The sequence below is a fragment of the Sturnus vulgaris genome, chromosome 2, assembly GCF_052056855.1.
Source record: "Sturnus vulgaris isolate bStuVul1 chromosome 2, bStuVul1.hap1, whole genome shotgun sequence".
Classification (NCBI taxonomy): domain Eukaryota; kingdom Metazoa; phylum Chordata; class Aves; order Passeriformes; family Sturnidae; genus Sturnus; species Sturnus vulgaris.
This window is the reverse complement of record NC_142244.1, coordinates 98,026,061-98,050,835: the sequence shown is the minus strand read 5'-3', so window position 1 is coordinate 98,050,835 and position 24,775 is coordinate 98,026,061. Positions and strand designations below refer to the sequence as shown.

Genomic DNA, 24,775 nt, shown 5'->3' with positions numbered 1-24,775 from the left:
TAGTTATTTTAAAATGCAACTGCAACTATTTCCTAAGATAGTGGCATGGTAATGGAACTGGCTCTTGATGTTAGTAACTCCTTCACTTCATAGGTTAGTTGCTTCAAAGCCTCAAGGTTTTGCTGACAAACAAAGACTAATTGGTGAGCTTTCATCCATTGCTGAAAATATCTTCTGTTACAGAACATGTTTTCCTCTATTAAGAAATTATCTTCTTTCTCCTGAACAGACACCTGGTCACAGTGATCTATTCAGTTTGTCTCCAGAACATGTTATTGCATCCTGTAGCTCAGGCTGGAGACATTAGAGATTGCCTATTTTCCTGAACTTCAGAGCTATTACAGACTCAGAATATTACTGATTCAATAAATTACCATAGGCAAAAAGCATAATAGTATATAACTTATCTTACTACTTTTCACTTTCAGCAATGCAGTTATCCCAAGCAAATTAAAAGAGAACCTTTCATTTTAGAAAAAAATGATCATGTATCTGAGGTAGAATGCATTTGCAGTCTTTACATTAGCTACAATATATCATTTGAAGACTGATATCAGTTGTGAGTTTTTAAATTTCCAGACCAAAAATTTTCATTGAGAAGATTTTTTATTTAATTTCAGCAAAAAATGTTCACAGTTTTTTGAAGATGTTCCTCAGAAGATAGTACTTTTGCAATTATAGTAATAACTAGTACAATGGTCATATGATAATTCCATAAAGAGTTATATTGTGGAGCAGGTGTTTGAAGTTTGGAAAAGTGGAATTCCTGTGGTCAGGTGTTCTAGAAGTCAGAAATAATGCTATGACTACCATACTATGACCAATACTGCATCTGGGAATGCTTCCCTGATTTTCTGATGCTAGTGTGCTGCTCAGTGTAGTCATCATGTTTACATTTAAGTACACATTAAACCATGAGGGGATAAAAAACATCATATTCATGTATGCTAGATCACTGGCGTGGAACCTGCTCTGGACAATTGTTGGAGCACTATGAAATAAATGTAAACATCTAAGACTATAAGTACAGATGTAGTTTGTAGAAACTAAGCACTATACACATACTGATGGGCATTTATTTAATGAACATTGTGGCTTTTTTAGTGAACAAGATTCCAGTTTCTTATTTTAGATGGTAAGCAAGTATTGTCCCTCAATTCTCCTCAGAGTCAGAGTTAACAGAGGTCATTCCTGATAGAAATAAGATATAAATCAGAACAGTTCTGCTTTCAGCTGTGTTCTCTGCTGCCCTGGTCCAACAAGGAGCAAAAGCGATTTAAGCAAGACAAATTTTATTTAATAACCCAGCAATAAGAAAGGGAGGAAGAAGAGCTTGTACCAATGATTCCTGAAAGAGTGTACTTTTAAATATACTTCTGGAGAAGGATGAAGAATGTAGGCATGAAGATTGTACGAGGCACAGAGGTCAGCATGATATAAGACATACAGCTGAAAGTGGGAGAAAGAGATAAAGAATGCAATTAAGTGAAAGGATAGAAGATATCTAGGGAGTAGAAAGAAATAAAAGCGAGGCATAAATAATTGTGGATAAGATAATATAGGGCCTTGGAGGTGAAAATGTAAACTTGAATTTGTAACTGCACTAAGGAAATCTATATACCTTCATTATAAATAATAAAGAGTTAATAGTGTGTGGTAGCCCATTTGTCCTTATGGCTTTCTCAAGCATTTTTTAAAGAGTGTAGATGAAGAGTGAGGAAATAGTCTATAAGTTAACAATGTATATACTGAAATAATAAAAGCATGTACTTTTTTGAGGCTAAGTATTCTGTCTCAAGAGGATTGGTAGATGATGTGACAGGCCCAACATTGCAGCAAAAACTCTTCAAACATTTAGGATGCTACATGTCTAAATTTAAAATCTCATGAAGATAGTGGAAAGAAGAGTCGGCTGCAAATGTGCACTTTGGCATGACTCTCAAAGTAAAGAAGTTTTCTTTGGAAACACTCATGTCAGAGTTTCATCTTCTATTCTAGTATTGCTTTAACTATTAATTCTAAGGTGTTTGGACAATTTATTACTGTCCCTTTCTCCTGTCAATTGATTTGTTTTCCTTATCATCTTAGCAATCAGTAGAAGAGCAAGTATGCTTGCAAGATGATTGTTGACTTTGAGTACGAGTAGGCTGGTGGAAAACTGTTTTATTGATATCTTCATATTTACAGCTCCTCTTTACAGGTGATATTACTAAATGACAGCCTTAATTTTCTTCATTATTTAGTGCAGTAACTTTGTTGTTTCTCTGATTTTGTTTAAATAAAGCAGTGCTAATGAATGGTGAATAAAATGTTCTATAAGTTGAATACTTAGAAAAGGCTTTCAGTGTAGTTTTTCTCAGAAATTTTGAAATGTGTCTATTATTTGCTAGAACAATTCAGTCTCACCAGCTTTCACACCATTTTTAAAAATCTGTCAATTGAGTCCTTAGCTTCTCTGTCTGAGTTGAGTATGTGATCTGGCTTTGTGTAAAGTGATTACTAGTAAGAGCTTCAGGCTCAATGTCAGTCCAAGGATGAAGAAATCCATCACAGAATGCTGTATTTTAATAAAAGGATTTCAGTTACTCGGCAGTATAAAGACATAATAATGCTTGTGACATGCTGTGGTGTATTGCTTTAGGATCAAACTGAACATTGGAATAATAGCAGCATTGAGAAGAAGGGAAAAATAGGATGTCTGATTTGAGCATTGCTTTTTCTTCTATTTCTATATTTAGCGTAGTGTATGGCATGTCAGGCCCCTGTTATAAAGACCTGTAAAAGAAAGTAATTGGATTCCTGGTCTTGCATATTAGGAATCAATCAGCATGTGATGCATAGACTTGCATAGAATTGGATGGATCCTAAGGAAGATCTGCTACCAGATGCAGATGTTTGTGTTTGTGTTAAAAGCTTGTTTGCAGGCTCACAGAAGAGCTAAGAGGTGACAGCACATGGGGGATCCCAAATCACACCTTCCCAACAGTTCTGACACTTGTCACAGAAGTCATCATCCCATCAGGTGCCCATCTCCATATGGCCAGGGCAGCACAGAGTCCCAAAGGTAGACAGAAGCTCAGTTAAGGTCTCAAAGGGAGGGACAGCCTGTTTGGGCCCTCCCAGCTATGTCCCAGAAATGCTATCAAGGTAAATCAATTCTGGATTAAGCCTTTTGGACTGAAGGGAGATGCTGCCTAGGGTGTGGCACTCAGTATGAGATGCAGAGGAAGAGAGTTTTTGGTTTGATCAGGATTAATTACAGGGAAGTAGAGGGATAAGAGAATAAAAAACATTGGATGTGTAAATAGGCCAGACATTTGTCTGGCCATGCACGGTTTCTTACCAGTGCAGTGTCTCCTGTGTTAGCAAATTCCACTTCTAACTCTTCCTGGCTGAAGGGCATCTGGTCTACGGTCTCTGTGTAGGTGGCCAGAAACCAGACCCAGGCAGAGGCCCATTGTTCATGGTGCCAGCAGCTGGAGCAAGCACGAGTCTGGGTGCTAGCAACTGGGCAAAATGAGGTGCCAGCCACAGCCTAGGGTTGCAGGTCACAGGGGCCTAGCCCAGGCATTTGCAGAGCCAGTGGCCAGGCTGAGTGCAAGCATATGAGCTCTAGAGAATGAGGCAGTTGAACGACCCTGTGGGTCCTTGGGAGTGCTGAGTATAACTGCACTGATCTGTGTGTCTAGCCTTATGTATCTGTATATATATACACACACACACACATACATATTTATTTATTTATTATTTATTTATATATATATTTATGTGTGTTTGCTGGTGCCTGCTGGGAGATATGTGCTCAGCCTTGCTACTGTTTGGGTGGGGGCATGGAGCTGTGGCTGCCTCCCTTTTGTCAGGCTATTAGATGAGGCTCTATCCCTAAATAGCAGTAACCCATTCCCTAGCATCACATTTCTTTCTATAAAGGGAGACTGGGTAACCTGGTTGTGTTCCAGGTAGGTATCATGTTCCTGTTTCAGCCTCCTAATAAACTGCCTCCTTTCTAAACATCTCTCAGAGCCATTTGAGCTGAGCTGCATAGCAGAAAATATGCAAATTAAATGTGAAGCTGTTCCCCTATTCTATTTCCCCTTCCCCTCTCCATACTGCTCAAAGGTGGAGGATGTTTTCTCAGTTGAGATAAAAATCTATTTAAATTTCTAACTTTATGCTTTTTTTTATATATTTGTGCAAATAAGTTTGTAAATACTTCTTTCTTTTTCACTTAGAATTTCTCTTACTACCCTGCCTTCCTTCTTGCATCAAGAGGAAGAAAAGGAATAGATTGTTTAAGCAGAACCTGGATTTTCTGTTTACAGAGCAATAAATGTTCTGAAATGAACTGCAGTTGTATATGTTGTAAAATTGCTTTTGTTTGGCAGGTTAATAAATCTTAGTCAAAGGTCTGAATGACTAGAGATATTAAAAGCTTGTGTTGCCTGACAAAACCAAATAAGCCAACTATCTTTTTGCACTTCTTTATAAATACAGCAAGGGTCTCAGTATTATTTCAATTGACCATGGCTCTCAATTTATTTGCAAAGCCTTTATCTATGGGTCTTCCATGCAGTTTGTATGGTTTTTTCGGGTGGGGTTTGTTTGCTTGTTTGTGTGGAAAATATAAACCAAAATCACCTTAAATGTTTAAAATGCTGTACTTCTTCGACAAGTACCCATGTTCATGGTGTAGACAGCTTCCAGTAACTTTTGCAGCTATGAATAAGCCTGGAAATTTTAGAGAATTTAAATCAAACCTGTTTTCAAACCTATACCTATGTTGATCTTGTGGTGTTACTGTTATGTCACTTTCCTGCATAGACATACGAGACAAGTCTACCCCACATTCACCCTGCAATAAGGATCCTTCCAGCAGCTGGATTTAGGTACTCAGTTTTCCCTGGATCCCAGTCTTGTGCTTCCATCATTCCACAGCGTCCGTCTGAGGACAGATCTCTTGGACATCCCAGATGCAACAGCTGGCCAAGGCTGCCCTGTGCCTACCCTGTTCCTCCAAGAGTCAGGACTGACTGTGCTCTTGCCCATAGGGTCATGCCTGGCTTCCAGGACACTTCACCTACTTGCCAGCTACTCCAGCATGCTCTTTGCTAGCCCTCACACCCTCACTTGCCCACCCGTCATCACTGCACTGCTGCACTGTGGGCACGTGGGACTCCTGGTCCCATGGCAGGACTGACACTGAGAACTCCATGCACAAGTGTGTGCACAGTTTACGCCCTTTTCTGATAAAAATTGTTAGAAAGGGAGTTTAATTGGAGGAGACAGGACAGACTACACAGACTGATGCAGGAATGGCCAAGAACAGATGACCCCTACTGACACCCCATCAGCCCCTTCTCACTCACATTCCCACAGGGTGTCCTGACCCATGGAGCTTCTGCATGTCTGTGCGGGTCTGGCCTGGTGGCACCCAGAGTGGCTGGCCCAGGGCCTCACAGGGCTGCTGGGGCTATCCTGTCCCATCTTGCAGCACAGGAGTTAGTTTCTGGTGGGTTGATGGGGTGTGTGACTGCTGGAGTGTGTCTGGGAGCAGCTGGCCCAGGGTGTTTCAGGCTCCCCCCACGTGCCCTTGTTGTTTCTGCCATTCTTCTTCCTCTGTACAGTTCTGTCATATAAACTAATGTGTGCATATATGTACATATTTCTGCATATGAAAATGTACAGATCCTTCTCTGTAGAAAAACTGGCAATTTTAAGTGCTTTTGTTCCACACATGGTCTTTGAAATTAGTAGTAATATGACGTTTCATAACCACAGAGTGTTTGTAAGGAAAGATTCTTATTAAGACGAGCCTACCTGAACTGTATTCCTTTTCTTCAAGGAACGTAGTCAGGAAGGCAACCAAAGCAGAGAGAAAAACTTTTTAAGTTTATAGGAGAAGTAGAAAAAAATGAAGAGAACCTTGGCTGGAAGCCTGCGGCGCTACCAGTGGAAAGCACAAGAACATCTGATTGACAAAAACATTTTGAGTGTCATGAGCAACATCTTTGCTGTTCATCGAGGTGTAAGACACTGGGTATCTATGTGAACTAGCTCAAAAAGGACAGTTGTCACTTGATTTTGTAAGATTTTCTTCTTGTTACTTTTGGTAGCAAAGTAAAAATGTGACTTAGTTGAGCATAGTTGAGCGTATAATAACAGTGTTTCTAGACAGAGTAATTGTTTCTTTCCAGTTTTAATCCATCATCTTGATATCCAGTAGAACTACCTGTTAAATTCCTACTTCTGTTGTCAATAAGGAGACTGTTCTCTATGGCTTTAAAAGTATTGAAGTGTTTTTTTTCTGTAGATGCAGGGTAAATGGAGAAAAACAATTTTTAGTGTCTTTTCTCACACCTTTCTTCTTGTTGAGACTAGAACTTACAAACCTTTGAAGACTATGAAACTGATGTTTCTAGCCACACCTTCAAAGATCTGCAGACCCAGAACATAAATCTCAATCTTTATGTGTGGATGAGATTTTCAGTCCTCAGTCTTTAGACATACTTGTTATTTTATTTATCTATTTTCTCCATTCAATGATGAATCTTACCTATAGCTCATTAGAAGCAGCTGGAATCAATTAGCAAAGACTTGAAATATAATAGAAATATCATATAATAGAACACTACAACTTCTTAAAAAAAAAAAACAAAAAGAGAAAAAAAAATTACCTGAGCCTTTTCCTGTGTGCTGAATCACAAATTTGTTCGTCTGACAGGCAGACTGTCCTCTTTTATTTTCTGTAGTCACAGCATATTTTACCAGGTAGCCAGAACATATAATTCAGAGGACCGTGTGGCAGTGATACTTTTTCACCTTGACACACCTGCTTCAGTCTGGCTTCCCTAGGGAATCTTTATATAATGTCTGGGTGCTGAAGCTTCCAAGTTATCAGTAAAATGTTGCTTGTAGCACTCAGCTGTTTGTCAGTTTATCCAGATTCTTGGCAATATCTTGGCATCTTTCTGAACTGACTATATTACTGTATTAGAGGTACTTTCTTTCAGGTCATGTGTTGTGATGTTTAGAGCAATGTAAAATCATTCTTTCCAGTATGCCATGGTAGTCTAACTAATATATAAATACACATAATTTGTTTATAAATAGAAGAAAAGCAGAATGGACTGTGTTTATGCAGAGACACCTCGGATTTTTTTTCCAAACAAGTGTGTGTTATAAGCACATTAACTCTCACTCAGGTGCTTCTCTGTAATTTGATTGCAGGCATTTGCAGAGAAGGCAATTTGTCTTTGACTTAACTGTGAAGAAATGTGTTTATATCAGTATTGGGGTGACTGAGACACTTCCTAATGGAGTGTTTTATATTCTCATCATAGGTTTTCTAATGGTCACTTAGTGATAAGTTTTGTCTGTATTTTTTGTACATTTGTCATTCAGACCTTTAAATTTAGAAGTTCCATTACAGTGCCTTCTGTCTCTGCATCAGTGAATCTAGCTGCACATATTTGAACAGGAAAGAAAACCCAACTGATTTCCTGCAGTCAGAAAAAAGGTAATTACAATGTCTGGTGGACACTGAGTTGACCATGAGCCAGCAATGTGCCAGGAAAGGCAAAGTGAGCTTGGAGAAGAGAAGGCTCAGGGAAACATTAATGTAAGTAAATACCTGAAGGGAGAATGCAAAGAGCCAGGCACTTTTTAGTGGTGCCCAATAAAAGAACCAGAGGCAGTGGACACAAACTGAAAGACAGGAGGTTCCCTCTGAGCATTAAACACTTTTTCACCATGAGGGTGACTGAGCACTGTTGCAGGTTACCCGGAGAGGTGGTGGAGTCTCTCTCTTTGGAGATACTCAAACATTGTCTGGATGTTGTCCTGGGCTGTAGGTGTCCCTGCTTGAGCAGGTGGTTGGCTCAGGTGACCTTCAGAGGTTGCTTCCAATCTCATCACAGAATCACAGAATATTTTGAGTTGGAAGGGATACATAAGGAACATGAGTCCATCTCTTAAGTGAATGGCCCATGCAGAGCTCAAATCTACAACCTTGGCATTATCAACACCATACTGTAACCAGACATCTGGGAATCATGTGATTCTAAGTCCATACAATACTTATATACCATTTGCATATTTTCTGTTTATATATATGTATATTATGTGAGGTCCATTACATAGCAATAAGTTGTTAATAATTGCATAGCAAAATAATGTGGCAGCAAGCTTTAGAGTAACAATTCAAACAGTCTCAGAGATGTGGACACAGTTTAAATGGGAAATTAGCTCTCATCCCTTTTCTAAAAACTCACTCAAACTGTTGATGGTCAGCAAATGCAGGATACTTCAGATCAGCAGATTCACTATGTGATTCTTACTTTTAATATAAAATCATTATTATGTTAGGTGAACCAGTAGTTTTCACCTGAGCATATGGCCTGAGGAAGTGTTTTGAGGACTTTGCCCATGAGAGGTTGTTTTACAGGCAAATACATGGTAGTTTTCCTTTTGAAATTGTCTGCCATCTGTCAGCTTTATACCCTGTTGAATCTGAACATTATTTGTGGTTGAAATATACAGAATGGGAGGGAGTTTTAGATTAAAAAATGATATTAGGAAAAGCTAATGTGAACCCAGATACTGATAAATTTGTTTCTTTGAAGAACTGAGTACCCAGAAGAAGTTATGGCAGAAGTTGTGTGACAAGATAACTAATAACTGATACCATGGCTGGTATTCTCAAAGTAATGTTCATGTTTAGCCAGTGTCATGGCTCTGTTAGTCACTAATCCAATATATATCTAAGCCTCATGCCACAGAGAGAGAGATTATCTGTATGGAGACCACATACACCATGTATTTATCCACATGAATACATACACAGAGTTAAATAAACATGGTTTTCTATTTTTGTTCTTTGTTTACTCCTGTGCATTCATTTATATGCACACTTTATTCCTTTCATGGAAAATGACCTGTTACTCTTCCTGTAAGCATGCCTGAGTCAAAATAAGAACTGAGAGCCTTTGGCTGAAGTGACTGTTAGCATTCACTTAGCTGGTAGAGCTGGTCTCATAGAAAAATAGGCACAGCTTAATAACTGTGTGTCATCAATGCATTTTAAAAAGTGTTTCTATATGGTATGTAAAGTAGCTAGATCATATTAGGGGAATTTCAACAAAAGCATGTTGAGATATTTTGAGATTAAGACTCAAATAACTTTCTACATGTAAATTCATTTTAAAAGTATATTGCTTGTCTTATTTACAGAACTATTTGGGCTTGGAGTTTACAGTAGAAAGAAATTTTCTAGAGGAACAGTCTATTTTAATGGTTGATTCACATCAAAATGCTTGATATTCACTTGTTTTCTTTCTCTGCATTTTTCATAGCTTGAAATACCTAGGTATTTGCTTCTCTAAAATAAACAAAGGATGCTGATAAAAACAAGCTAAGAGATCAATGTGAAAAGCACAACTTCTCTACTGGAATTTTCAAAAAATAATTTTGACTTTTTGTTAAGTGTCCTCTTAATACATAATATATTCTTATTAAAAGTTTTGTTTTTACCAATAATAATTGTATTGATCTAGTAGAACTTCAGTGCACTTACAGTTAATCCTTCAGGGTTAGGAGAGTGGGTCCATTTAATTAATTATTTCTCATAATAAATAGTTCAAAAAGACTGTATCATACATAGTTTATGTAGAAATATGGGTTTTATAATTGATTCTTTTACTTTTGGTGGTAGATTTCAAATTCTTTAGAAATACTGTATTTAGCACACAGAAATAATAATTTCTCAGGTAAAGAATTCTGTAAGAAATTTTGAGTTTCATTTGCTGGCAGAGTCAAAGAAGCTTTGCAAACTAAGAGGCTGAGAAATCATCTTTTGAAATCATGAGGAGTTATTTAAATAGATCTGATTATTTATGTAATGAGGCTTTTCATTTCAGATGTGGTATTTTTAGATTGCTGTTACAAAAATAAATGATGGAATTATGACATTACTAACCATAACTCAATGCCCACAGGTGCTTTACTTTTGAAAGAGCATGTTCATAAATACTTGCACAGCCGTTTTGTGGGTTCACACATACAATCAGCTTTAGGCATGCCAGGTGTAAGATGGTAGGCTGAAGGAATGAACCTGTATGATTCAGATACTGCCCAACAAGAACATTTATATTCCTCTTAACTTTAGGAGTTAATACTTTTTCCAACTTAGTTTTGTTCATTCTTCTTCACTTTCCTCTGAAAATCTATATTGAGAAGAGAGAATTGCCATTTTAAATGTTTTTGGGGTTGTTTCTCTGTAGTTGAAATACATATAAAATAATTAGTATAATTTTGTTAGTGTTTTGTTTGTTTTATTTAAAGGCAGTAGTTTCTGGCTTTCTGCTTGGAGTTTTATGCTGATAATCTTAAATATTTTCTACAATTACTTTCGGCTTTGAATTTTGAGAGAAAGGCTCTTTTCTTCCTGATCAGGAAGAGTTAAAGTGTAACACAGCTATATCTCACTGAGTCACTCCAGACTGGTGACACTTCTGTGTATGGTTCAGTTAGAAGCTTGTACTGAATAGGAGAAAAAGTACCTTTTCCATGGCGTTTTTGCACTCTCTGTGAAAACTTGTTTAAAGGTTAATGCCTCTTCTCACCTTTTCTCTCTTTATTGAAGAAATTAAGAATTGACCTATGTCTGAAGCATATAGGGGCTGTTATTAACGCTTCCATCAGAGGTTGCACAATCGCGAAATAATGTTTCGATCAAATTCATGTCTATTTCACTATGCAGGCTGATCTTTCTCTGTGGGAAAATAACACTGGTCAAGGAGGTGTTATTGAACAAAAACAAACTATTGCCAAAATAGATTTAAAAAAAAATAGCTTTCTCCATGAGAATCAAGTACCTTCTGCAGCACCTGCTGAGGCAGCTGTAGGCAAGTGATGGTGTCCAGTTACCCAAAACAAGCAGGAAGGGTACCTGCTCTGGCAGCCTGACCTATGGTTTTGTCCACATTCCCTGTGGAAAAAACTTCATTGCTGTTATTCAAGAAATACTTTTGCTGCCTACTTCCAGTTTCAGTTTGAAACTTAGAATTTGGATGCATCAAAACAATTCCTCCTTTGGATGTACCTGGTTTGTATTTCTGATGTATTTGCTCATGAGATGAGCCCAGCCTCTTCTCCGAGGTGTAGAGTGATCATGCAGTAGGCAACAGACAGAAGGTAGAACAGAAGAAACTCCTAGATTCTTGGAAAACCATTTTCACCATAGGGCTGGTTTCACCATATGGTTTTGCTGTATGGGAACAGGTGTCCAGGAAGTATGTGGAATCAGCATACTTGAAAATGCTCAAAGCTCTCCTGACCAAGCCTGAGCAGCCTGCTTTGGCTGGACATGTGTTGAATAGGGTGTTTCCAAATGGCCTTCATGCACCCCCTCAGTGTATTTTGTCCTAGAGTTCTGAGCTCTGCATGCAAGGTGCTTTGCTTGAATGTGTTGTGTATTACATGTCAAGGAAGTCAGTGGGTTTGATAAAGATAGTTCTCTGTGGAAGGCAGCACAAATTAGCTATTTCATTGTACAGAATTACTTTATAGGCTACCTTTAGAGATAAGTGACATAAAACTCCAGCATGTTATGCAATATGAGTAGCCTCAGTAGAGAAGATCTTGGAGTATTTGTCTTGTGTTCTCCATAAAAGAACAATACCCTTCTATGGCTAATCCAAGCTGCAGTTGATTGAGTTAGATTGCTGTTGCTGGGATAATTGGACACTGTTTCAGAAATGCCTGAGAATTTCTTGAGGCCTGTAACACAAGTTACCATACAAAGTTCCCAGTGTGCTGTCCTTAAACACACAGTGCTCTGTGAAAAGAGTGCTCCAGCCATCCGGAATGATCAGAGTAACCCCGCATGTAAATGTGACCTTCTCCCTGCCTCACAGAGCCGCTGTGTCTGGGGCTGACTGTCACTCACAGAAACACTTCCTTTCATTTGATCAAGTCTTGAAAACTAGCAAGAAATATGAAATTTCTCCTCCTTCTTCTCCATACAAACCATTTTTTTCCTTCTGGCCTTCCTTGAGATAACATTCTGTGAACTGGTTTGTGAGAGAGGAACTGCTGGTGTGGTCTGAAATGTGAAGTGGCATTTATGTAAGAGCTAGAAACCCAGAGTGATCTAATTATGTGCAGATGTAACCCTTTTTTTTTTTTTTTCTTTTTTGAAATTATGCAAATTATTTTTTGTTTTGTAAGTCTTATAGTAAATAATTTGATTCTTTTATTGGTCTGCAACGTACTCCTAGTAGTGAGTTAATAAAAATCTGAATTAAAAAGCATATGTGCATGTAATTTCCAAACAGTTCTTAATATGAATCATTGACTCATAAAGAATGGTGGCTGTAGTTAGTATGCTGAATATTCTGGTGCTTAATTCATTTGATTTTAGGTTTGCAGTTTATTCATTTGTTATAGCATTTGAAAGCATCTTGGCTTACTCCTCATTTTCCTTAATGGAACTAAGTTGTGGGGCTTTAAGCTGCATTACTCTCATAACAGCATATTTAATAGAATTCTGTTATCCCTGGCTGGTCAAATTGGCATGTCCTTAAAATAAAATGAAATGTAATTCATTATTGTATTCACTATTGGAATTTTTCCCACCTGTTTCTGGAAGGAGTGTAAATCCAAAGATTAGGAGAGAAACATTAATCGCATTATTTCATTATGGGTTTTTTTTTTATTTCATCAGAGAATTAACACAGTAGGAGATCAAAGTTGCAAATATTGCAGTTACTTAAAATGAATTCATTCAATAATGTTTAAGTAATTCTTGTGGTAAATGGGTCACCCAGAAATACATTTTCCTGTTTTCCCAGGTGTTTGGAAAATCAAAACATAGGAAAAATGAGAACACAAGTTGAGCGAAAAAACAGCCCAGCATCTGTGTTATGATGTTAAAATTGTTGTTTCCTCTATTTTTTGTGAATTTCCACCACCTCCCATAAATGACAAACAGAACCTTTTAAGCATCTCAACATTTTTCTATAGTATATGGAGGAATCTGTGTTGTATTCTGAATTATATTAGGTTCTTGAAAATTTCTGGGTTGCTCACATGAGTAATGCAGTCAGTTAGTACTGGAATTATTTTGAAAATCTAAAAAACATTGAGCAAGGAAAAATTACAAAAGTTGTTGAACAAGCCACAAACAGTCATTGCAGTAATAATGTCTTTGAGACTGATAATTTACTTCTTAAATGCTACTTAGCTTTGAATTTTAACCATATAGTATGGGCTAGTTTTTCACAAAGAAAAAAGTAAAAATACTTCCAGCAATGAACAGTCAGCAAGTTATCTGTAGAAATGAAAGGCCTTAGCACCTTCTGGTTTACATAAATCAAATGTCATTCTGATATCCATGTGACCTGGCTGTACTTGGTGAATTTCTTCCTGAAGTCTGTCTTGGGGCTTATTTTAGAGATATGGTGAAATTTAAATTAGTCCTTAAACACTTATAGAAGACTGTATTGTGAGCATATACATAATGTATAGGGGTACCAAATATTGCTGCAATGCAAATTTTACAAATCACCCATCAAGCTTTTGACCAGTTGATAAGATTATGAAGGAGGAAAGCATCAATTAAAAATAGAGAAGTTACAGAGTATAAGATGCAATCCATAAGAAGCCCAAAACATGTCACATTCCAATACCAAATGTTTCTATGTCATTTGAGGACAGATGATGAAAACTTTCTTTTCATTCTTTCTTTACAGAACAATAGATGGTAGTGTTAAACTTGCAGATGAATTCTCTGTGTATAAATCATGGCATCTTTAGTCTCATCCTTCAGTCTGTTTTAGAGCTGATACAGTGGTATCATATGTCGTCAAGGGATACTTGTTTGATAAGCATTCCCTATGCATATATATTACTTTCACAGGTCTCCCAAAATCTTAATTTTAAAACTGATTTTAATCTTTTATCCTTCCAGCCTTCTTGGTTATCACTAACCACAATAATACTTATGGATATCCCTGTTAAGTCACATAATTATTCCATCCAGACTTTTGCAGTGTATAGGGTAGAGAGGGCCTGCTGTACATACCAAGAGCCTAACTAACTCTTTTCTTATATTCATACATTTAATGTAGGAGGATGAGGTAATAAGGTGCTGCAGTAATATTATTTCTTCTCTGGTTAAGTGATTAATTTTTCTTTTTCTAGATTCATAGAGTGAAATATAAATTAATACACTTTGCTATACTTTTTTAAGCATTTAGTTAATTCCAAAGTGAGAACTGTCCTATATTAGTATGACCTTTTGAGAGATCTCATAGGAGTAATATTGATCAGTGACACAAGTTTTAGAAATAATGCAGAGGAGCAGCCAGAATCTCAGCTGAAGTCTGTATAAATCTCATCTGTCTCTCAGTTGGAGTGATGCTGATGTTGCAATACTTACGCAAAATGGGAAAGAACTTGGCTGCTTTCGTATCTCTAAATTTAGTGTGTGGGTGGTCCAGGACAGTGAAGAGTTTATAACATCTCCATGTAGTAATAAATCTATTTTGTGTGTGAACCTCTGTAAACCTTTCATCATCCATTAAAATTGTGACTGCTGTTGACAATAAGTTGCAGTAGAAAGACAGACTTAAGGAAGACCTAGTACACTTATTTCCTGTAACATGCAAGACACTGTAATTATGGGTCATTTGCCTGGTTTCTTTGGTAATTAAGAGTTTTAATTGTGTCTAGTTCCAGGGCATTAGTTAAGCTTTTCATTATGCATATTGCCTTCTGTAATCATCAGCTCCTCTTGTACAGTAAGCTTAGTGACGTCGTGGAAGTCAATTAGGTCTTTCAAGGCAGAGCAGCAAAGTACATTCTTTTGTATGAGCTGGATCAGAAAAGGTTTCTGAAAGGTCTTGATAATGCTCTTCTGTGCAACATTTAAGCTTATTCTTCAAGAAGCAAAGCTTGTCAGAGTTTCATTTATTGTCCTCAGAGTGCTTAAGGTCATGAACTAAGCCATTGTTAAGAACAAAACCTATAGGCAGAGCCATGCTTCCATTCTAATAGCAATTGCACAAAGCTTTCCAGGATCAGCCAGTTACATATTTGTAGTTAGTAATAGTGATAATGATCAACATTTGAAAGTATCCCATTGTTCAAAATGGAATGCAGTGATTGTATGAAGGAAATGAGCAGAAAAGAGATCGGTGTGATTCCTTTGGCTCACTAAAATTCATTAATTAAGTTTTATTTTATTACATGCAAGGTAGAAAGCATCTTTTACTTTTCTCTTGACAGTCTCCAAGTTGTTTCTGATATCTTGAAAGGCAAGAACCAATATTTTTAAAAGAATGGAAATCAGGAGAGGGTTCTTTCATTTTTCCCCTTCTACAGTCCCTGATAGATGGGTTTATACAGGGCAGACATTTAATACATCTTGATTTTTTTTTTCTTTGAATGTAGTAAAGCTTTTGCAAGTTGCAACTTGGTTTCCTTAGAGCACCAGAACAGCCAGACCAAACACTGTGCATCCTTTATGTTCTGCAGTGAAATAGTTGTGTGTTTGAGAACCTAAAAGCTGCAGTATGATGTTGTATGTTCATAGAATCATAGAATATTCTGAGTTGGAAAGGACTCACAAGGATCATCAAAGTCCAACTCCTGGCCCTGCACAGGACAGCTTCAGGAATTGCACCATGTTCCTGAGATCATTGATTAGTAGATGTGAGGAAAATTGCCATAACCATCCCAACATCTGTGTTCAGTTACTAAAATTACTTGTGGCAGTGATTTTGGCATTAGTAGTAGTAGCAGTGCTAATAATACTGATAATAAATGCAGCATGAATTGGAGAAGTGTTAGAAACCATGCATCAGTGTAGGTCAGGATTTTTGAGGTCATTGGATGCCAAAAGTTGCTTTGGGTTATCCATGACCAAAAATTCAAACTGACTTTGCAGGTCATGGACAGGAAGAGGCAGGGAGAAATGCTTCATTATATAAATTCTGGAATGAGTTCAAGAAACATTATCTTTCATTATATAAAATTTCAGACCATATGATTTTTATATGTATATCTTATTTGTTTATTATTCAATATTCTGACATTAAATTACAAAATCCACATAAATAATGTATGATTGTTTTTAAAAACTTTGCTTCCAAACTGCAATCTGGAATGATTTGTGGCTATTGTACGGCACGAAAGTTTTACCTAACTAAACTCTCTCTTCTCTAAATATATTTATCTTATATATATTGGAAGACATATATATGTATCTTTGTACATATATATATATATATCTGTATAATTGCTTGTTTTCTTTCTCATCGTTGCTTTGGAAGAATTAAGCAAATAGAGTTTGACTTTGACAGCACTCTTCTGATAAGTAGTGTCCGTCTCCACTCATCCAAAGTCCTACTGTTGACCTAGGTAGTTTTGTGTTCCCCATACCTTGTGTATGTAGGAAGTGCTATACCTGTGAGTGAAAACACTGCTTTTGCCATTTTGCAGGTTTTAAAGATGGTCTGGAAAAGTTAAATTGCCTTCTTATAAAGGTATTTAGGCACTTGCTTAATTTTACTTTAAGCTTGTGATTAAACACATCTCTATAAAAGCACTTAGGAACATCTGGATGACCAGTTTCTGGGATTTAAGTAAGTGTATTGATGTTTTTTGAATTGAAATTAATTAAAGGTTAATTACCATGCAGATATACAAACCGAGAGGTTCGCTCTTGTTCTAGTTAGGGGTGTCTAAGCAAAGAATGAAATTTAGTTTTCCTACTAAGTTTCATTCAGGATCATTCTCTCTTTTAAAACAAACTATCAGAAGTTCACAGTAACATTATAATTATTTTTTCCCCTCACCTTCTTGTTTCTTAGTGTCTTGTGTTTGAAGATTCACCACAGGGAGTCAAAGGAGCCCTGGAAGCAGGAATGCAAGTGGTTATGATTCCAGATGAAAAATTAAATCCAGATCTTAAAAAGGATGCAACACTGCTGCTGAAGTCCATGGAAGATTTCCAACCAGAACTGTTTGGTTTACCAGCATATGATTGATGACTTATGCCTATGAACATGTTCTTGACTGGAGATAAATTAAAAATTAAATGAAATTTTATTTTGGTTTTATTACCATCTTTTACTCTCTTTCTCAAAACTAGAGCAAAAAAATCCTGTTAACACTCAGTCTTTTACGCATTACCTTTCATGAATTGTCTGGAATGTTTATGATTTGTCCTTTTGATAAATGCTAAATTAAAGCAGCATCTTTCTGTTAAGTGAATCCAGCCTTGTTCTATTCACATCATAATGTTTTCTGGGAATATTATGAAATTATTTAGACAATTTATTGTAACTGCATTGGAAGCTTCTTGTTCTGTTTCCCCTTGAATTACTTACTGTTTACATCATGATCAGAAATCTGTTCTGGTTTGCCTTTTATCCCATTAAAATATTTTTGACACCATTATTGCTGTCAATATGTTCATCTTTTTCCTCATCTCATTGATGCCTTGGCCTGGCTACCTAGAACAGAGGGTATACAAAGTCAAAAGAATAAAGTGGATATTAAAGGCCTTCAATATATATACGTTGGACAGTCAAAAGCCTTCCAGAAGCTACGCCCAAGATGGATGATGGTCACGAGTTTTTCATAAGTTTGGTCTGTTTGCATATCAGAGGTTAACTGTCCAATTACAGCCTCAGGTAATGAAGTCATATTCACCCAGCTCACTCTCCCCCCTCCAATTCACTTTTGTTTATACTGTTTAGGGCCTGTGGCTGTAAGGTGTCCTTGGGTTTCAGGCCCCAAGAAATTGTTTTGTCTGACCACACTGTGAAGACTGTAGTTAACACTTTATATGAAGCTTAGAGTTAAGCACTAATGCAGCACAGGATCTGAAAAATATAAAGGCTAAAATCTTAAGGCATCACCATACTTGCCCATCTATTCCAATTGTATTGTGTTGTCCTTTCTTTTCCCCCCACTTTGCAACAAGGATACTGTTGTACTTTCTGTGTTTTTTTGTTTTCTTAGAGATTGAATGAGATTACTTCCAGACATCCCTTAAAACCTCCATTAGTCTGTAATTCTGTCGTTATCTTTTCTGATATTTTGATCACCTGCTAGGAGCTATACAAGGTTATATGATCTTGGAATTTAGCCAAAATGCTTTGCATATTGTTTTTTTCATTTCCTTATATCCTTCTTATAGTCCATGTGTCATGTAGCCTTCTCTTTCATTCTTGTGAAATAAGCGTGTTCTGTCTCTCTGCTTCAGTTTTGATAAAGTTATGGCCCTAACTCCTTTATCCAAATAGCTTTCTGTAGGCTGTACTTAATTTCCATTCTTACCCTGTCCTTGAGCCCTTGTTTTTCACCAATTTTTCTACAGAGATTTTTTTAAACTATGCAATTTTAAAGTGCAGAAATTGCAGATTTGGTTTAGATAAATACTTAAAATGTATTTTTCTGGCTACCATACTTTCCATTAAATATTTATGTTGTCAGCTGTCCTTCTTAGTTCTGTCTCTTTCTGGTATCTTGTCAGTACAAGAGTAAGGGCCTCTTATAAAATACTAGATACATAGGTTTTGGTGGAGTCCACAATTACATGTATGACATGATGGTAGCAATGTCTTTTACCTTGTCTAAAAAGTAAAATATATATAATAAAGCTATAGTATTTATATAGCTTTATGACAGTTTTATAAAATTAATTATTGTATTCAGCACTTAAATCCCTACATTTGTAATAAGTATCCATGAATATCCTGAAATATATCAAATTGGATAATTTCCTTGTATTACGAGAAGGCTGCTCTGAATTTAGGGTTTTTAAATATGTTTATATATGATCTTCCTCACAAAAATATTTTCTAGGCATTCCTGGTGTTTAACTGTTTCAGATTTAAGGGTATTTTGTCAGAAACATAAATTAATGAAATATAGACCCTTCAGTATTCATGGTGAATTTTCTTAGATTTTCTTCCTTCTGTATTTATAAAAATGCTCAAATAATTTACATCTTTTGTGTAGACTTTTATTATTTTATTTTATAGTGTTCCATTTATACTTCAAGAAATTAAAGACATTTTATTCTATACAGTCAGTTGAAAATGACCAAGATTATACCAGAATCTTTTTATACATGTAGTATAATGCTTTGGAGTTAAATGCTTTCCATTCTAAGGATCTGGAGGCATTTTTTCAAAGTAGAGTAAATATTAATTCAGTGTAACTATTCTCCATAGTATGTTGTTTCTTTTAGTCATGGATATTGCAGTCATAACAATTTGTATAGTGACAACGACCTGTCCCATTCAACCGGAACTCCATTTCTGGTCTTCCCAGACGAGATAACAGAACCATTGCCGTATAATTCCTCCTTGGACTTATGTTACATAGCACGAAATTTTACTGTAGAGCAATAATTCTGAGCTTTCAAATGTAAAACAGGTGCCTGTTGGGATCCCCTTTGTTCATAATTACTGAATTTCAACAAGGAAGTTACTATGTAGAAGAAGCTTTAATAAGCTGTAATTAGTAACTTTTTCAAAGTTTTGCATATATTTAATTTTACTAGTGAGTTTTGCAAAAAATGAGAAGTGAGACATCTCATTTCTACTTTACTTTGAAGGAATTGTCATCGAAGTAATGAATTTTGTTTTTAAAAATGTAGATGCAATGAATATATCACTGACAAAATCAGAATTACTTCATTGTGACCGCCATGGTAAGATCTGCACAGTTCTAATTTAATAGCCTTATCTTTATGAAAATTAATGATCAGAAAAATACTTCTCCTTAACTCATCAGCAAATCCTATCACATACAATTATTTTTCCATTTATTTAGTATCCCACCTGACAGTTGTCAGTGAAATTATGGCTCCAAACTGAAGTCTCTGAACCTGAGTCATATGCCGTAACCATCCCATCATTCTGGTAAAATTTCTTCCATGTCCTTTTCAGCTTGTTCACCAACTTCCTGGTCCTGTCCATTTAACCATTTAACTGTTACTAAAGGAATTTTGACTGTTGTTTTTAACTTTTTTCTTGACTGAATGAGAAATCTAAACAGCACACGAAATTAAATCCTTCCTCTACAGTAGGCCTAAAAATCCTGTCATCTCCATTATATGTGAGGGAGATATTCTTGTCTGCAGTAGATGACTGTAGCCTGCCTGATTAAGCATGTACCAAGTATCAACATATGTTTGTATATATTTCTTTACCCAGTTTTTGGTTGGATTTGTGGCTCTGTAGCTCGATCATCTCAACAACATCTGTTCAGAAAAGAAAAAAAGAAAAAAAGGATTAAAAACTTGGATCCCCTCCCTTCCTTCCATCTGCTGCTTTCCAGATGAAGTCCTGTTCTGACTGAACTGAAAAAAATCCATACCAGATCCTGGCTACAGATCATGAGAACATGTGAGCAATCAGGACATTTGAATGCTCCATCTGTGTTTTTATGATGAGGACTGTTAAAAACTAATCCAAAAAGTCTATCCTCTAACTCAGCAAGCAGACTTCAATCCCAGTAAATAGTTAACATATGCTTAATTCATTTTTATTAAGCAAAGAATAAGCACCAGCTTAATTTTAAGGATACATTTAATTTTATTTGGCTTAATATAGAACATGTGCTTCAGGCATATCCTGAGAAGGGTTCCAGCCTCCAGAAAATAAATGCAAAAGATTAATGACCAAGTTTTTACCATTGAAAAATAGGATCAGCATAGCAAGATTGAGCTAAATTCAGTCATGAAAATAAATTAAGAAAAAAAAAAGAAAGACAAGTTTGTGATCTACAAACTATTGTACTGGAACTTAAACTCCTTTCTACCTCACAAGTGAATTAGGATTTACATTTTACTGGAACTTCAATGTGATTAATTTTGGTAGAATTTCCAGATTGCAAAGATCTACGTAAATAGGGTTTCATTGAATATATTCAAATAAAAATTCATTGCCTTGGAACAGGATTAATTTTAAAATGCAATCTGACTTCTGTGAAGCTTGGCATTTGCCTTCTACAAATAAAGATCAGAAAAAGCTCAGATATTCACTCCTCATTTGGATTAGATGTGTTTCTAAAGAATGCTACACTGAAACCGAAGAAGCCTCTGCCCAGAATCACTCATGTTGCATATACATATGTTGCATATATACCAAAAAATGTCTTTAGTAGAATCCAAATTAGGAAAAAAAATCATATTTAGAAAAAATGCAATTATTTTCTACTACTTTAAAACTCATATGTACCTTTAACAAATAGAGAATGAAGCTTGAAATTTGCTGCTTTCTTGCTACCTTTAGATACTGGTTATCCATATCAAAATCTGCTTTATTTTTTTAAATCTATATAAATTTAGATACTAAAAACACTAGCTAGGCAGTAAATTCCACAGTTCTATGGGCCATATAATTTTTTTTTTACTAATTATTTGATATTAGAATACTGTTAAACAATAAAAATATCGCAACCCCTTTTTCTCCAATTAATTTTTTTCCATGCATTTGTTCTTAATTTAATCAGTTTGTATCTTCTCTGAATTTACTGTATTTTGGCACTGAGAAGATAGGACTGCTTTTTTTGTCAAATTAATGGACATAAATGGAAATAGTGGAATGGATGAAAAAGAATCCTCTCAGAACACTTCTCTGTCCAAGGAAAACATGACTCTGATCAACACTATGTTAAACCTTCCCTTTGGCCAACAAGTCTAAGTTGTGGGTCTAATTACCTTATTACAATGAAGGGCTGAAGAAGGACAAGGACTCAAATTAAACATCTTCCAGAATTTCCAAGAGCCAAGGAAGCCAACTCTGGCAGGAGGGCTCACTGCATTGCCAGTGGCTCTGTTTGCACCAGATAGCTCAGTGTAAAAATATATATATATATATTTATATACTAGAGGATAGGAGGCGGCATAAGAAAGACTGTTGGTCTCTCCTGCTCTTCAGCCCTTTGATTCATGGGTTCTAAGCCATCATATTCAAAATGTTAGGTGCTGGCTCACCCTGGTGATTAAAACAAGCTTCAGTAGAGAGAGAACATTCCAGCTCTCGCTTCTCTCTTAGTGATTCTTTCCCCAGAATATCTGCAATATGGAACTGGAACATGAAATAAAATATTAACAGGTTCATTGTTAATATCCAAAGTTCCTGTGATTCTAAAAGTAGCAGAGAGAGCATTATTTAGTGGAGAAGAACAGAATGGTAGAAGAAGGGAGCTGGAGACCAGGACTTGACCCATGGTATAAACCATCTAGGACCTAGCACTCCAGTGAAATGAAAGAAGAGAAACAGTAAAGTCTTCCACTTGTCCTTACCAAAACTGTAAAAGCAGCAATTATAATGGGAAAATTTTTCTGCATTAACAGGAGCAAAACTCAAAAACATCTGCAAAGACACTCTGTTAGGAAATATATGTTTCTACAAATAAGAAGCCCCTATAGCAACTAGAGAAATTTGTCCATAGAAGGGGATAGTGATTTTGACTGCATTTCATCCATGCTATTATGGTTACTTGAGCAAAGTGTATTATGGCGGTGTTACTGACTGCTCTTTGACAGGCAGCAACTTTTCCTCATTGAGAGAACTTCTGAAGTTGGATAACCAAGGTTAATTAAATTTCCTGTAAATCTGACAAAGCAGTTTCCACTGTATCATCTCCATGTCTTGCTAGTAATTTAATTGATTACTTCTACCTACACACCTAGAGTGTGGGCAGTGTGTCTAATAGTAATAGTATCCAATCCAAATCACTATATGGCTGCAGGTAAAACTGCTATCTTACTCTCCAATATGATAAAATTAAAAACACTAGGAATTTCAAACAAGAGATTCTTTGTCCAGATAACTGTCTTACTTTTTGTGAAAAGGAAGTGTTTAGTAGGAGATCACACTGATCTGCACTGATAGAAAAATACTTGCCACCAGCTCCTCACAAAATGATGTTGCTTGTTTGGGGAAGAATGTAAATATTTCTTTTCTACAAAATAGTTTAATTCCCAATGACTTTTTCCAAAGGCAGTGTAGGTACAAACATGTAGGGAAAAGAGGAAGACACACACACATCAATCATTCTGAGCCTCCTCTGATTCTCTGCCTGAGACCATGAAAATGAAATTGGTTCTAATTGTTAACCAAACAAATTCAGAAATGCACAAGTTTTATCTCTGCTCTCAGTTTTTATATTGCACATGAACTTTAGAGGTAACAAAAAACCAAAACTGGAATACATTTAGGCTTAACTTGCAGAAAAATCTCTGTACACTTTGCCAGAAATGCAGAGAAGTGACTTCGTGACACACCAGAACAGCCACATTTCTCAGTGGTTATCTCAGCTGCTGCTTCTCATGCTCCTGAGTTAATCAGCAGAGACATGGTCAAGCACTGGACCGTGGTAGTTCTGCTGAAGAAAGAGAAGGTAAGTGCTACACTAGGGAATGTTTTTCCTTTTCAGAAAATGCTGAAAGACGTTCAATAGTGCTACACCTTGAGAAGTGTCTTTTTGCTGTAGCAGAATGTAATTTCAAGACAGCAGTTTTGTCACATATTTCATGTGTTTAACTTGCTGCAGAATATCTGCAGAGACATGGATATCATAAACTGCTTTCAAGTAGGGAGAGAAGAGTTTTCATTACAGTACCAAAAAATGGAGAGGAACAGGGAACATGGGGGAAAACAAGTGTTAATCCTTGCTAAAATAGCATCTTGATTTAAATGTGAAGACTATGCAAAATGTATTGAATCTTTTTATTACTGTCCTCATTCTTGGATATGATCCAGAACTGCTACATTTTACCTGAAAAATTGGAAAGCTGATTAAGTCAAAATGGATTTCCTGGAGGCCTATGACTGCAGCCTTGTAAACTGATCCATTACAGCCCTCAACATTGTTCTTATTTCAGATGGCTGCATCTGAAACATTGCAAAACCCACAGCATTTGGTTTTTTCAGACCAAACGTATTAGGTAACTGATTTTATGTTTTTCAGTGCAATATGAGACAGGAAAACATGGTGGATTTTCCCCCTCTTTAAAGCAAATCTTACTGTAAGATTTATTAATCATGTAATTTCATCCTATCACATTTCCTTAACCTGTTATGTATCTCGTAGTAATGATTTTATTAATGTTATGGAGCCCATATGTGATTGAAATCCATGTTTGAAATTTTTTTTTTTTGGTCTGGAGTGTCGTAAACACTTTCTATGTGTTCTAAACACATTCCATTCATCAAATAATTGTTATTTTTGTTGGTTGAAGGAACTTGGTTTATGAAATTGTCTAAAGGGCATAGGTCCTTTCAGTTCTGATTTTCTAGTGAAGGCTCAACTGTATCAGGAATAGGTTGCAAACCCCTTCCAATATGAAGGACTTTGTGACATCTACATGAAAGGAGCTGGGGCACAGCTGTCATCTGTGCTTTTCTTAAAGCCAAATCTTTATCTGATAGGAAATTAATACCCCTTATAACGTCAGCAGAGAGTGTTGTATCCTTAGTGAAGTTCACACCTGTGTGAAATTTTGCTGGGAGGAAGAGTGTCTTGGGTTGCAATGCAGGATGCAATCAAAAGTATGTATTCTGTTACTATCTGTTGAAACTGGGTGGGGCAGTATTCTTTATCTTTTCCACACCCAGCCTTCCACCAGGGAAGTATCTTCTGTTAATGGCTCATTGAGTCCCACTGCAGGACTGATAAAATGACATCATCCCATAGTGAGATGCTCCAGCCAGGGGGAGGAGCCAAGCATTTCCTACCCAGATGAAAT

General features: G+C 36.4%; 1 protein-coding gene across 1 annotated transcript in view; it reads left to right on the top strand.

Annotated features, from left to right (window-relative positions):
- PUDP (pseudouridine 5'-phosphatase) overlaps positions 1-17,457 on the top strand; it is a 63,803-nt gene extending 46,346 nt beyond the window's left edge. The window contains exon 4 of the mRNA XM_014884526.2: positions 16,872-17,457. Within this exon, the coding sequence (XP_014740012.1) occupies positions 16,872-17,048 (177 nt within the window). The 3' untranslated portion in view covers positions 17,049-17,457. The remainder of the gene's footprint in view (positions 1-16,871) is intronic.
- The last annotated feature ends 7,318 nt before the right edge of the window (positions 17,458-24,775 follow it).